Below are 12687 nucleotides of genomic sequence, written 5' to 3'. Positions count from 1 at the left end.
GTGAAATATGAAATCAAATGGAAGGGTTACTCTGAAAAAGAAAATACAATGGAATCAGCAACCAATATCCATGAGTAGGTTCACCGTCCGGCTTGGAAAGGATGCATATTGACTTCACTGACTTGTTGGTTTTCTTTTATGACAGAGATTGTCCCGATATATGCAATGACTATTGGGAACAGCATGAACCTCGTCCCAGTAACGCTCCTCAAAGTACAAAACCCCAAAAGCGCAAACGAGAGAACAGCGTGCCAGTCGAATCCAACAACCAAAAGAAAAGCAAATCATCAAAACTGATGAATCGGTTTGCCAAAATGGCGGAACAGTTCAATATTGATGAAGGCGATTTGTCGCACACATATCAACGACAAGGCTTCGTACTCAGCTATGGTGGAAATTGGCCTTGTGCCTCTACGAATTGGTTTGAAGATCTGATGGAGATCATGACGGTCCAACCTACACGCAATAAAAAACATCTCTTAGCCTACGTCATATGGTAAGTAGATCACCATTAAGGTTTCTTTTTAAATCCACGGCTGACGTTTTGGCTTCTTCTTTGTGCAACCTCAGGACCAATGGACAGAAAACGGCGCATTTAGTGGAAGAATTGCATGAATGTGCTCCTACCAAGGTACTATAAATGTCTAGATCCATGGTTTTTTGAGAGCTTTTTGCTAACCACTTTATGATGGTTAGTTGATCGACTTTTATGAAAGCAAAGTACGTTTTGACGAATGAAAATCTACCATTGGCCAAATTAGAACCGCTTTCAACCCCTTTTGTCCGTTCACTTCATCGTTCTCTTTTTTTTTTCTTTTTTTTATCCTCTTTTTGTTCTTCCTGTTCTTTTTACTCCCTTTTTCCTTTCCTTCCTTTTTTTTTGCCTTTTAGTTTATATCATTTCGAAAGGTTCTCATCTCAGGCATTGCAATTCACAAACATCAGTTTCGAACTTTTTTCTTTCCCTTTGCGCTGTCTATAAAAAGAAAACGCCGTTAGCTTTTTTTTTTTCGTATGTGGATAGTTTCACGAGTGGTAGGTGATCCTTTTACGATCAAAAAACTGTATACAGCATGAACGAGTCGATTTTTGCTATAATTTTTGTCTTTTTACGAAAACAAACCACACTCTCTTTTTTTTATTCTATCTCTGCTTGCAGTTTGGTGAATCACGCTGGACGCGTGCCATCTTTGTGAATATCACTGTTCAAGCCGCTCTTGCTATTATCTTTGAATCGATTATTTTCTCGTATCATGCCAATGAAATCAGCATCATTCGAGACGAACGACTTAACCAGAAAGGGTTTGGTGAAAGCCTTATCACTGCGTACGCCAATGCCCGATCCCTCCTCGTCTACTTTTTTCTATTCATTATCGCTCAGTTATTTGCCATGATTCTCCTCGTCGATGCTGTAAGTGGGTCTGAATGACGGTGATAATCAGTTGAACTTGAGAACCGTTTCGATTTTCATTGTGCTAATCCATTGGGGTGTCCTCCCTCTTTTTTTTTTTTTTTTTTTTTTTCCTTTATCTCGGCAAAAGATTTATCAAAAAAATACCATTCAGCTTATTGCGCTGGTCGCTTTCGAATTCGGTATGAGCGCTTATTCCATCATTCAATACCATCAATCTTCGACCTTGTTCGCCAATACCGATGATCGAAGCGTGCAACTCGCCGTGAAATTTTTGGGCGACGCTTATCATGCGTCTCGTTGGGCAGAAGTCACTCAGATCTGTATCATGTTCATCAGTACCATGGTATTTGTATTCTTGGCTTACAAATTATACCTCGAATTCGGCTGGCACATTTACAAGAAGATCGGCGCCGATCTAGCCATGCGAGGTACTGTAACACCGAGAAAGTTCACAACAGCTTCTAGATGATACCAAGCTGACCTTTTTTTTTTTTTGGTTTTTGGGACATGATATGTAGACCGTTACAAGATGTACCAAATTTTCATGATGCTGTTAAAATTTGATTTCTTTTTCTTTCTTGGATTCTCTATTCAGTATCTGGCGCTTCTTATCGTGGCATGGTGGCCTGAAGCAACGACAACGGAAGCCAAAGCCATGCTTGTTCGAGAACTGATCGAGCATATTGTACTGAGCTGTCTCGTCTCGGTCGTCATGCTTATCGTGGCTTACTGGGGGGTAATGCCTTGTTGCGTCACTTGTAAGAAAGGACTGCAAGATTCTGATCCAGTTGCATAGTTACGGCGAGAGCGAAAATTGCATATGTATCTTTTTATCGTGCTTTCAGCGGCAAGTATGGCTTATTTCATCTACACCTTGGTGCAGATATCGCAAGACCCTGAACGGTTCGTCGGATCCAAAGCATTTCTCACCTTTTTCTGTAAGTGGAAGCTGAACTGTAATAATAGAAGCCCAATGTCGGTTTTGACTAAAAAGATGCGGACTGTTTTATTGGATATAGTGTGTGTGGATATGGTTCTGATCTTGGTAAGTCCGGCAGGTTGGATGCGCAGCAGTAGCATGATAAATCCAACACTTGCTTTTCAGGTATCGGTGCCTGTCGCGGTAATCTGTTTAAGGAACTTTAATTTGGGCTTGATCAATCATAGTAAGTATTTTTGTTCATGTTCTCAAACGCTTTGTTTGCAAGTTGCCTCATCCTTTTATCTCTAGTTTCTCATGCTACCATTTGTCTCGCTACATCTCATTCTATGAGCCCCATCGGTCAAGAAAAATTAAGCACAGACCGTTGGTCCATTGAATAAAAAAGCAAAAAAAGAGAGAGTAGGGGGGGGGATGGAGATTGTATAAAATCGAAAAACCCAACATGGCGATAAATGGACGGTTTCCTTTTTTTGTTTTTTCCTTTTTTTTTTTTGGTTGGATGTTTGTCCTAAAATAGAAGGAATGACAGCATGACAATAATTTCTCCTCCTTTTTGAGGTGTGACGTTCCTCTGTTCCAAAAAGTCGATCGCGGAAAATCTAAAAGTTCCCTATTTATCAAGGATCTCTTTCGCTTTTTTTTTTGCCTCTACATCTCTTTGTTGTTGATTGTTTTTCCTTTTTTCTTCTTCTATTATGCCTGAACTGAACTATTCACAAGATCCTTCGCGTCCCGAACTTTCGGAACTTATTGTACTCAAAGATGCGCCTTTCAATGCGGAAGCCCGTCAAACCGACCTTGTCAAGAACTATATCACACCATTACCGTATTTCTTTTGCCGATCACACGGCCCCATTCCTGATTTAAACGATACGCATTCCATCACCATCAAGGGTTTGGGTGTAAGAAATCGAGAGTGTCACTACACAGTAAAAGATCTCAAAGAAAAGTTCAAGAAACATCATGTTATGATGGTCATGCAGGTAAAGATTTTCCGAGACATTACATTGATCCTTTTTTCCACCACAGTCATTCACCCTCTTATTTTTTCTCGTGTAGTGCGCGGTACGTTGATTTTAATCACAGGCCATTGACTGCTTTGATTTTTCAAATTGACACGCATTCATAGGGGAACCGTCGAGACGGACTTCATCGGGTCAAGGATACAAAAGGCGTAAGCAAAAAATGGATCCCACATAATTCCATGGAAACCCAGGGTTAGCATTAACCATGACGTACGATTAGGTCATTTGGGGAGCAGGTGCCATTGGCAATGCTGTTTATGGCGGATGCCGACTCAAGGACGTGTTGGAGAGTGCCGGTATCGACACGAAACTGTGCAACATTGGTCAACTTCATGTAGCGTTTGAATCCGTCGAACAGGTAGCTCTGAAAAACAGTGATCCAGGTTCCGTTTGCGGGATTGTTCTGAAACGGCAATATTGTTTATCGTAGTGCGAAGAGGACAAGTGTTATGGATCATCCATCCCATTGTCAAAAGCACTGTAAGTGGCACATTATCCGATGAATTGGCTGTGTAGTGACGCCTGTTGCTTATTAGGGATGAATTTGGAGACGTTTTACTGGCATATGAGGTGAGTGTCTATGTTGAGACTCAGCGTGGGAAAGTTGGGCAAAACGCATTAACCCAACCCCCCCTCCCCTCCCCCAATTTTTTCTTGACCAGATGAATCATGAACCGTTGACGCGTGATCATGGCCACCCTATTCGTGTGGTGGTGCCAGGTTACATTGGAGCGAGATCCGTCAAGTTTTTGAAAACAATCACTATTCAGGACGATGAGTCTACTTCATATTTCCAACGCCTAGATTACAAGATATTACCGGAACATGTAGGATCTGCAACAGCTGATTACTACTCCACTCGTGTACCTCATACTCATTCCGTTCTTTCCTTGGTATCGTAGGTAGAGAACGATGAACAAGCGTCTAAATACTGGGGCAAGATACCGTCGATTGGAGAATACAATGTACAGTCGTATGTGTGTTCTCCACCGGATGGACAAAACAAAGAAGCCGCACAAAACGTCCAAGTACAGGGCTACGCAGTGTCAGGTACGATGCAATCCCTTGGATGAATGATTTGAGATCAGGAGGATACGATGAGAATAGGTCGTGGAAAAAAAAAGGAGATGATCCGAGTAACAAACTCTAAAAGAAAAATTGCTGATGTTTGTCATGCAGGAGGCGGGCGAGCCATTCAGCGCGTTGATGTATCAGGTGACGATGGCAAAACGTGGGTAGAAGCCCAGCTGTATCAGCCATCCGCGGAAAAGAAAGAATCCGTTCACACCTGGGGATGGTGTCTGTGGCGAGCGACCATCAACACCAAACGTCGCACGCGTATTGTCAGTCGAGCAGGTAAGCGTCGCAGATTGCTGTGGATTTCCAGGACGCTGAATCAAGCCTTCTCTAGTCGATACAGCAGGCAATATACAACAGGAATATCCCGTATGGAATTACAGAGGTGTGCTAAACAACTCTTGGCGCACCGTAGAAAAAGAACAAAATTCCGTCCTGTAGAATAATACAAACATTTGTTCCAGCTTGCTCATGATCTCGCACTGGAATGCCCGTATCTCCATTTCAATGATGATGGTCATCCGAATTTTCACTATCAATAACTGGAGTACTATGCCACGAAATGGACGATCGACCCTGTGGCTAAACCCAATACATCCATTCTTCATAATGGATATGCTGTATTCTCATGTCTTTATTACGGTAGCTTCACCAGCATAGCAAGACTTTATCGCACGAGTCGAAAGGACTGCAACCGTCCATTCTGCGTGGCATTCTTCATGTGAACATTATCCGATGCATCTCTTGAGAACTACCGTTCAAAGCATACGAACCACAGTTTCAGGATTAAGGGAGCCAGCATGGACTTGTCAAAGCGATGGTCAGATTGCACGTCCGGTCTATCGAACCTTTTAACCTTCATGTGCAATGTGTCCAGATCAGGATATGTCTGTGGTCATCTTTCTCAGATTTGATGGGTGGATTTCGATTGTGGGCTCAAGTTACATGTCTTGAGCCTTAGAAAGGACTTTTATGATAGTATACTGTCGCATTCCGCTCAAGACCTATAGAGCAATTGGTCCCCACCTTGAGGTTGATCTAAAATTTTGAAAACGCTATTCTGTAATTTTAGCGTAGACAGTAACAGACCTCCAGCCAGGAACGAACTACAATGTTGAGCGTAACAACGCTTGATAAACTAATATTCAGCGTCAATAATGACGGCTGAAGAAGGAGACTCATAAGTTTCAGGCTCAAGGATGTCTGACCTTTATTCACATTCAAATCATGCAGCACCGTTTTATCGTAACTATCGCAAAGAGATTATTGTAAGCAAGACGCACGGCACGCACGTTCTCCAATAACCATCAAAGCCATCAAACGTCAACCTTAACCCTCAATATGGCGCAATAAATACCAAAATAAAGGCGAATATTCGTAAGAAGGTTATCGACACTTACACGGACGTATTTATCTGTTCCGGCATGAATTAGTAACATTCTCATGATCTTTGCAAGTTTCTCGATTGCTAATGCTTATGATCCTATCCAGCATCCCACTCCATATAAGTTCTCTTTGAACAGCAAGTAAGTTTCGATAAAGTGAAAATTAAACACTGGAAGATATGGTGAAAGAAAAATTGTTCTTAACAGTAAGAATGGTTGCAGTTACAAGACAGAGAGTCTCAGGCCAATGAAAGACCACGACAGTTGATTTGGAAGGTCCGACAGCCGCCTGCCAGCCGTCCCCGCCGCCAATCGATGACATAGTTGATCTGATAGCCAATCAGAGGCAAGCAGCGTAGCAGAAGAGTGACCGATAGGTTTTCGCTTGTGTAAATTTTCCAGCACAGTCTCTCTTTTTAAGCCGGTCTATCAGAAAGCTCTTTTCTTTTCAGCAGGCGACGATACAGAGAGGAAATCCCACTCCACAGTCTCGTCACCTTGAACCATTCCCAAACTATTGAACGCGCCTTTTTGACATTGTCACCGGAAAAAGCAACAAAGAGTAAGCCAACAAGATGTCCACCGACTTTTGTTACACCCTCGTCCATCAGGATGACGCGACAGAGCAACCCAGCCTTCAAGAATTCCAACGGGCTTTCGAGAGAGGCTCGGATGAAGCTCGTATCAAGACCATGAAGAAACTCTTGGTCATCATGCTCAACGGAGATCCCATGGAAAAGTTGTTGTTACATGTCATCCGCTTCGTTTTGCCCTCCAAGAACAAACAACTCAAGAAGCTCTTGCACTTTTACTGGGAAATTTGCCCCAAAACCAAACCGGATGGCAAGCTCAAAGAAGAATTTATTCTTGTTTGGTGCGTTTTTTTTTTACCACTGAAATAGAAAAAGCCATCGACGACGTGAGTGTGCTGACTTGCGTTTTCTTTTCTTCCTCCCCTCTAGCAATGCCCTGAGAAACGACTTGCAACATCCCAACGAATACATTCGCGGTGCCACCCTACGATTCTTATGCAAAATCAAAGAAGCCGAAGTCTTGGAGCCTCTGGTCCCGTCCGTGAGACCTTGTTTGGTAAGCGTAAAAAAAACAGGTGTCTATCCCACACCTCGCGTAATGCTAATTCCTTTCATTGAAAACCAGGAACATCGCCATTCCTACGTTCGCAAAAACGCCGTTTTCGCAATTGGTGCCATTTTCAAGCACTTTGACGTTTTGTTTCCTGATGCTCCCGAAGTGATTCACAACTTCTTGATTTCGGTACGTTCACCACATCACTTAACTGTGTTGCACCGGGAATTGCCTTATTCACTGCCATCGTTTCCTTTTGTTTCACTCGTCTCATCTAGGAAGCGGACCAAACCTGCCGACGCAACGCTTTTGCCGTTCTCTGCAATATAAGCAAAGAACTGGCCGTGGAATACCTGCTACAGAACATCAATATCGTCTCATCGTTTGACGAGTTACTTCAACTAGCCGTCATCGAACTTATCCGCAAAGACAGCAAAACCAACGCAGCAGCCAAGGTTGGGCTTTCAAAAACCATGACAATAATTTTACTGAAAATTGACCTCTAACGTCGGTTTTTCGTTAGAATGCATATATTCGATGTGTGTCTGAGCTTTTGAGCGCCCCATCGCATTCTGTGAAATATGAAGCGGCTAATATCCTGATGTTCCTTACTTCCAATCCTGCCGCCGTCAAAGGTTTGTTGTTGACTGATGCATTTTGTTGTTTTCTCCCAATCATGTCATGATCTACTCACAACTCTATGTAACAGCGGCTGCATCATGCTACATCGAACTGATCGTCAAGGAGTCGGATAATAATGTAAAATTGATCGTATTGGACCGCTTGAAGGATATTCAATCAAAGCATGAACGTGTGTTGGATGATTTGGTGATGGACATTTTGCGTGTCCTCTCAAGGTATATTTTTATTATGGTCAGATTAGTTTGTGCTAAACAGTTTCGGTTGGACTCATACTGCTTTGCAGTCCTGATATTGAAGTGCGTCGCAAGGCGCTTCGTATTGCTTTGGAAATGGTGTCTTCGTCGAATGTCCAAGAAATGGTTCTTTTCTTGAAGAAAGAACTCAGCAAGACCCACGACCAAGAATACGAAAAGGTGGGCATTCGAGGAAATGAAATGGAAACGTCAATGATAACTAACCTCTGCTCTGTAGAACACGGAATACCGTCAACTGTTGATTCAATCCATCCACACATGCGCTATCAAATTCTCGGATGTGGCGGCCAACGTTGTTCACGTGTTGATGGAATTCTTGGGCGATTCCAACAATCCTTCGGCGGTGGATGTGATTGCGTTTGTCCGTGAGGTCGTAGAAAAGTTCCCCAACCTTCGGGCATCGATTCTCGACAAATTGCTGGAAACGTTCATGGATATGAAATCCGGCAAGGTGTTCCGCGGCGCATTGTGGATCATTGGTGAATACTGTGAAAGTGTCAAGGAGATCGACGACGCATGGCAACAAATTCGTGAGGCTTTGGGCGAAATCCCTATTTTGGCCTCCGAACAACGCTTGTTGGAAGCCGATGAAGCCGAAGAAAAAGGTCCAGAGGAAGAACACAAGGCAGTGCCTTCTGGCTCGGCCGCTCCTCGCCGCGTTCTTCCCGATGGTACTTATGCTACGGAAAGTGCTTACACTGCCCCTTCGGGCACGTCTAGCAAGCTGGATGCCATCAAATCGGCGACCAAACCACCGCTTCGTGCTTTGCTTCTTAACGGCGACTACTTCCTCGGTTCCGTCTTGGCCACCACGCTCACCAAATTGGTCTTGCGCTATAGCTCGCTCGTCTCGGACGCTGCCCTTGCCAATGGCCGCAAAGCAGAGGTAAGTCCTTTTTTTTGAACCGGGTTGCAAAGAAAACGGAAAATATGACAGCATACTCATGGTGAAAAAAAAAAAATACAAATGACAGGCCATGTTGATTATGACCAGTATTATTCGAGTGGGTCAATCCCAATTCGTCGCTTATCACATTGATGAAGACTCCTATGACCGTATCATGCAAGAACTGCGTGTGGTCGGTAGCCATACACACGAAAAGGTGGTTGAGAATGTATATCTTGAAGAAACCAGAGCCGCCTATGCCAAGCAAGTGCATGCGGAAGAGGTATGTTTGCAGTCACTGTGCGCTCAACGATGGTGATGGTGTCAGTTTTTCATATGGGCTTGTCTTTTTCGTTCCACAGCAACGTGCGGCTGATTTGCGAGCAAAGGATAAAGCGAGCGTTCAGATCCAAGTGGACGATGCAATTGTCTTTAGACAATTTACCAAGAAGGGCGGTGATACTGCTGCTGACGAGGTATGTGTATTTTCCTTTGATCTCACCTTCATGTCGATACTCAAAAAAGTTATCCGCATATCTCATCTTCTTATTTTTACTAGTACGAACAAGATTTATCTCGTGCTACGGGTGTGTTGGATGCCAAGGACGATTTGATCTCCAAGCTGAACCGCATTGTTCAGTTGACCGGTTTCTCGGATCAAGTATACGCAGAAGCGGTGGTCAATGTGCATCAATACGACATTCTTATGGGTAAGCCATCGATGCAGGATGCATGTACTTGATCATTGAGCAACAAGACAAACTAAAATTGTCCTGAATGAATTAGATGTATTGATCGTGAATCAAACGGCTGAAACACTCCAGAACCTTACAGTTGAATTTGCGACATTGGGCGATCTGAAATTGGTGGATCGACCAGCAACACACAATTTGGGACCGCATTCATTCCTTACGATCAAAGCACCTATCAAGGTGTCTTCTACTGAGACCGGGGTCATTTTCGGAAACATCGTTTACGATTCGCACGGCACCTCGGAAAGCAACTGCATCGTGCTCAATGATATCCATATTGATATTATGGATTATATCAATCCTGCCTCGTGTACGGAAACCCAGTTCCGCAGCATGTGGACCGAATTTGAATGGGAGAACAAAGTCAATGTCAACACAAATATCTCGTAAGTCTTTTTCAGAGTGACATTTTGTATGTGCTATGCCTTGATACTGATTATGGGGTCATTCTTAGCGATTTGCGAGCTTACTTGAATCACATCATGGCATCGACCAACATGAACTGCTTAACACCTGAGAAGCAATTGGAAGGCGATTGCGGTTTCTTATCTGCAAATATGTATGCTCGCAGCATTTTTGGCGAAGATGCACTGGCAAACCTTAGCATCGAAAAGACCGGTGAGGGTCCCATCACAGGTCACATTCGCATCCGTAGCAAGACGCAGGGTATTGCCCTTAGTTTAGGTAAGACCTGTCATCCCAATATCGCATTATTTTATACATCATGCTAACCACCTTTTTCTGCCCGTGTCTTTCTTTTGTGTCCCTTTTAGGAGATAAAATTACTCTCGCCCAAAAGACAGCTGCTTAAAAAGTTGATAAAAGAAAACCCCCAAACATCCGCCGAATATAATAAAACCCCAAGATATACATATTGTTCTTTTTTCTTTTCAATTGTACTGATTTGAATTTATGTTTTTTTTTAATATCACCTTGGATATATTATTGTTGTTCTAAAACTTTACCCTAGCAATAGTTTATTTGGACAAAGCGGACTGGATGGCTTCGTAGACTTCAACCTCGATCTTGGCAGCAGCCTTTTCCTCTTCGGAACCGTTGCCGTTTGCGACGCGTTGAGCATCAGCAAGAGCAGATTGGACGCTCTAAAAAAGTGAAGGGAAAAAAATATGTTTTAAGTAAATCTTTTTCGTCGTCCCCAGGTTTTTTGTGTAGACCCTTTCCCCCACACATACCTCGATGGAGAGATCTTCAAGCTTGGCAGCCTCAACAGCGTTGATGTTAAGAGAAGAGTCAGGGTTGATAATGGCAAAACCACCCGAGACTAAACAAATGTAAATGGAACAATGAGCCGTCATGTGTCATGACACGCGTTACTGCGCTAATGGGACCAAGATTTAGTTGAAGTTTTGCTTACCAAAGAACTTCTTGGTAACATCACCAGATTCGATGACTTCAACGATACCGGGGTTCAATTGTTCAATGGTGGGAACGTGGTTGGCGAGAATACCCATATCACCAGAGGTGGCGGCCAAGTTGACTTGTTGAACATCGACGCCCTTGTAGATGGCCTAGGATCATTTTGACAAAATGAGACGAAGGATTAAATCTCGGAAGTGGACAAAGAACATTGTTATTTTCTCGTGAGGCTCACCTGGTGAGGAACAACAAAGGTCAAGCGAAGCTTCTCGGAAGTGGCAGGGGCCTCGGAGGCGTAGAAACGAGCTAAGGATAAACAAAAAGAAAAGAAGCGAACGTCAATACAAGGTGGTCATTACGACGAGCGATGGTTTGGAAGGTGAACAAGTACCCAAACGAGCGGGCTTAGCGGCAGCGACAGCGACGCGAGCGGACCGAGCGAAAACGTTCATCATCGAAGTAAGGAAGAGTAAAGGGAGGAGAAATTCAACGGCGGTCGATCAAGAAGGGACCCAGGCGTTTGTTTGCGGCCTCTCGCTGAATGAAAAAAGCTGACGTCACATTTCTCTAGTCGAAATTTTTTTTTTTATTTGTCCCCCAGGTCCAAAGCCTCCATCACTGAATGATTGTAATAGAGATATATAATTTCTAGGACATCATATGGACGGTAATGCTGTGTATATATTTTGGCATGTACCTGACTGTTATAATATGATGGGCATATAGTTAAGTAGGCTTCCCTGTCAATATAGTATTGACTTTCATTTTCCAGGTCACGGTTTTTTTTTTCACCACCCCTACAGATTATTTGGATCTCCGCTCCCCGTCGTGAGCGAATATTTTTTTTTAAGCTAGGCCCGTTGTCTTCTCCTCAGCCCCACTGTCTTTTTCTTACGCGACATGTACATTTCTCGTGCGCTCGGTCGCGTTGCTTCTAGCGCATTCAGCGCCCAGTCCGCCAACGTTGCTAAACTCGCCACCCGTCCTTTGGGTGTCCAGGCCGCTTTCAAAGGTTAGAACACTTGTCATTTTGTTTTGTTTTTCTGTTTTTTTTTTTATAAAAAAATATCTATTTATTTACATTGCAATTCAACTAATCTCATTTGATGTTATCATGATTAGCTCGCAACTACGCTACTGAAGCCACTTCCGCCGGTCAGATTCGGTATGTACTGCTGCTAGTCAAAGACAAAAGCACGACTCATTTTAACTTTGTTTTTTCTGGTTACTTTATTATTTTGTCATTAGTTCGGTTATTGGTGCTGTTGTCGATGTTCAGTTCGAACAGGAAAACTTGCCCGCTATTTTGAACGCTCTTGAAGTCAAGGACCATGCTGGTGGTCGTCTTGTCCTCGAAGTCGCTCAGCATTTGGGTGAGAACACTGTCCGTACCATTGCTATGGACGGTACTGAAGGTCTTGTCCGTGGCCAAAAGGTCGTCGATACCGGTGCTCCCATCACCATCCCCGTCGGTAAGGAAGTTCTCGGTCGTATCATCAACGTCATTGGTGAACCCATCGACGAACGTGGTCCCATCAACGCCAAGGCTCACCGCCCCATCCACGCTGATGCTCCCGAATTCATTGAACAATCTCCCACCCCCGAAATTCTCGAGACTGGTATCAAGGTCGTCGATTTGTTGGCTCCCTACGCTCGTGGTGGTAAGATTGGTCTTTTCGGTGGTGCTGGTGTCGGTAAGACTGTGTTGATTCAGGAATTGATCAACAACATCGCCAAGGCCCACGGTGGTTACTCCATTTTCTGTGGTGTCGGTGAACGTACTCGTGAGGGTAACGATTTGTACCACGAAATGATGGAAACTGGTGTCATCAAGCTCGACGGTGAT

At 43.7% G+C, this 12687-nt stretch overlaps 4 protein-coding genes across 4 annotated transcripts; 3 read left to right on the top strand and 1 right to left on the bottom strand.

Moving 5' to 3' along the window:
- Positions 1 to 1390: 1390 nt before the first annotated feature.
- BYT42DRAFT_595445 (uncharacterized protein) lies at positions 1391 to 2737 on the top strand (the record flags this gene model as incomplete). Its single annotated transcript, XM_051570853.1, has 7 exons — positions 1391 to 1411; positions 1542 to 1842; positions 1933 to 2150; positions 2211 to 2352; positions 2434 to 2459; positions 2520 to 2580; positions 2646 to 2737. The coding sequence occupies 7 exons, from the start codon at positions 1391 to 1393 to the stop codon at positions 2735 to 2737; spliced, it is 861 nt and encodes a 286-aa protein (XP_051419634.1).
- A 315-nt stretch (positions 2738 to 3052) lies between these two features.
- Positions 3053 to 4900, top strand: BYT42DRAFT_502917 (Oxidoreductase, molybdopterin-binding domain-containing protein; the record flags this gene model as incomplete). Its single annotated transcript, XM_051564861.1, has 10 exons — positions 3053 to 3340; positions 3417 to 3422; positions 3487 to 3531; positions 3603 to 3740; positions 3813 to 3862; positions 3919 to 3952; positions 4045 to 4209; positions 4285 to 4432; positions 4562 to 4738; positions 4794 to 4900. 10 exons carry the CDS (start codon positions 3053 to 3055, stop codon positions 4898 to 4900), a joined length of 1158 nt encoding a protein of 385 aa, XP_051419633.1.
- A 1288-nt stretch (positions 4901 to 6188) lies between these two features.
- On the top strand, positions 6189 to 10333 carry BYT42DRAFT_521307 (adaptin N terminal region-domain-containing protein). The gene is made up of 14 exons (XM_051565278.1): positions 6189 to 6718; positions 6807 to 6933; positions 7003 to 7119; positions 7209 to 7385; positions 7454 to 7565; positions 7640 to 7787; positions 7856 to 7985; positions 8044 to 8712; positions 8801 to 8995; positions 9075 to 9188; positions 9272 to 9422; positions 9499 to 9850; positions 9919 to 10148; positions 10238 to 10333. The coding sequence occupies exons 1-14, from the start codon at positions 6420 to 6422 to the stop codon at positions 10273 to 10275; spliced, it is 2859 nt and encodes a 952-aa protein (XP_051419632.1). The 5' UTR covers positions 6189 to 6419; the 3' UTR covers positions 10276 to 10333.
- Position 10334: 1 nt separating this feature from the next.
- BYT42DRAFT_538695 (F1 complex, delta/epsilon subunit of ATPase) lies at positions 10335 to 11336 on the bottom strand. Its single transcript, XM_051565518.1, has 5 exons — positions 11233 to 11336; positions 11077 to 11147; positions 10840 to 10993; positions 10658 to 10746; positions 10335 to 10567 (listed from the first exon to the last, which is right to left on the bottom strand). The coding sequence occupies exons 1-5, from the start codon at positions 11294 to 11296 to the stop codon at positions 10442 to 10444; spliced, it is 504 nt and encodes a 167-aa protein (XP_051419631.1). The 5' UTR covers positions 11297 to 11336; the 3' UTR covers positions 10335 to 10441.
- Positions 11337 to 12687: the final 1351 nt, after the last annotated feature.

This window comes from Radiomyces spectabilis, assembly GCF_025331425.1.
Source record: "Radiomyces spectabilis strain NRRL 2753 chromosome Unknown BYT42scaffold_13, whole genome shotgun sequence".
NCBI lineage: Eukaryota > Fungi > Mucoromycota > Mucoromycetes > Mucorales > Radiomycetaceae > Radiomyces > Radiomyces spectabilis.
This window is presented reverse-complemented; position numbering and strand designations above follow the sequence as displayed.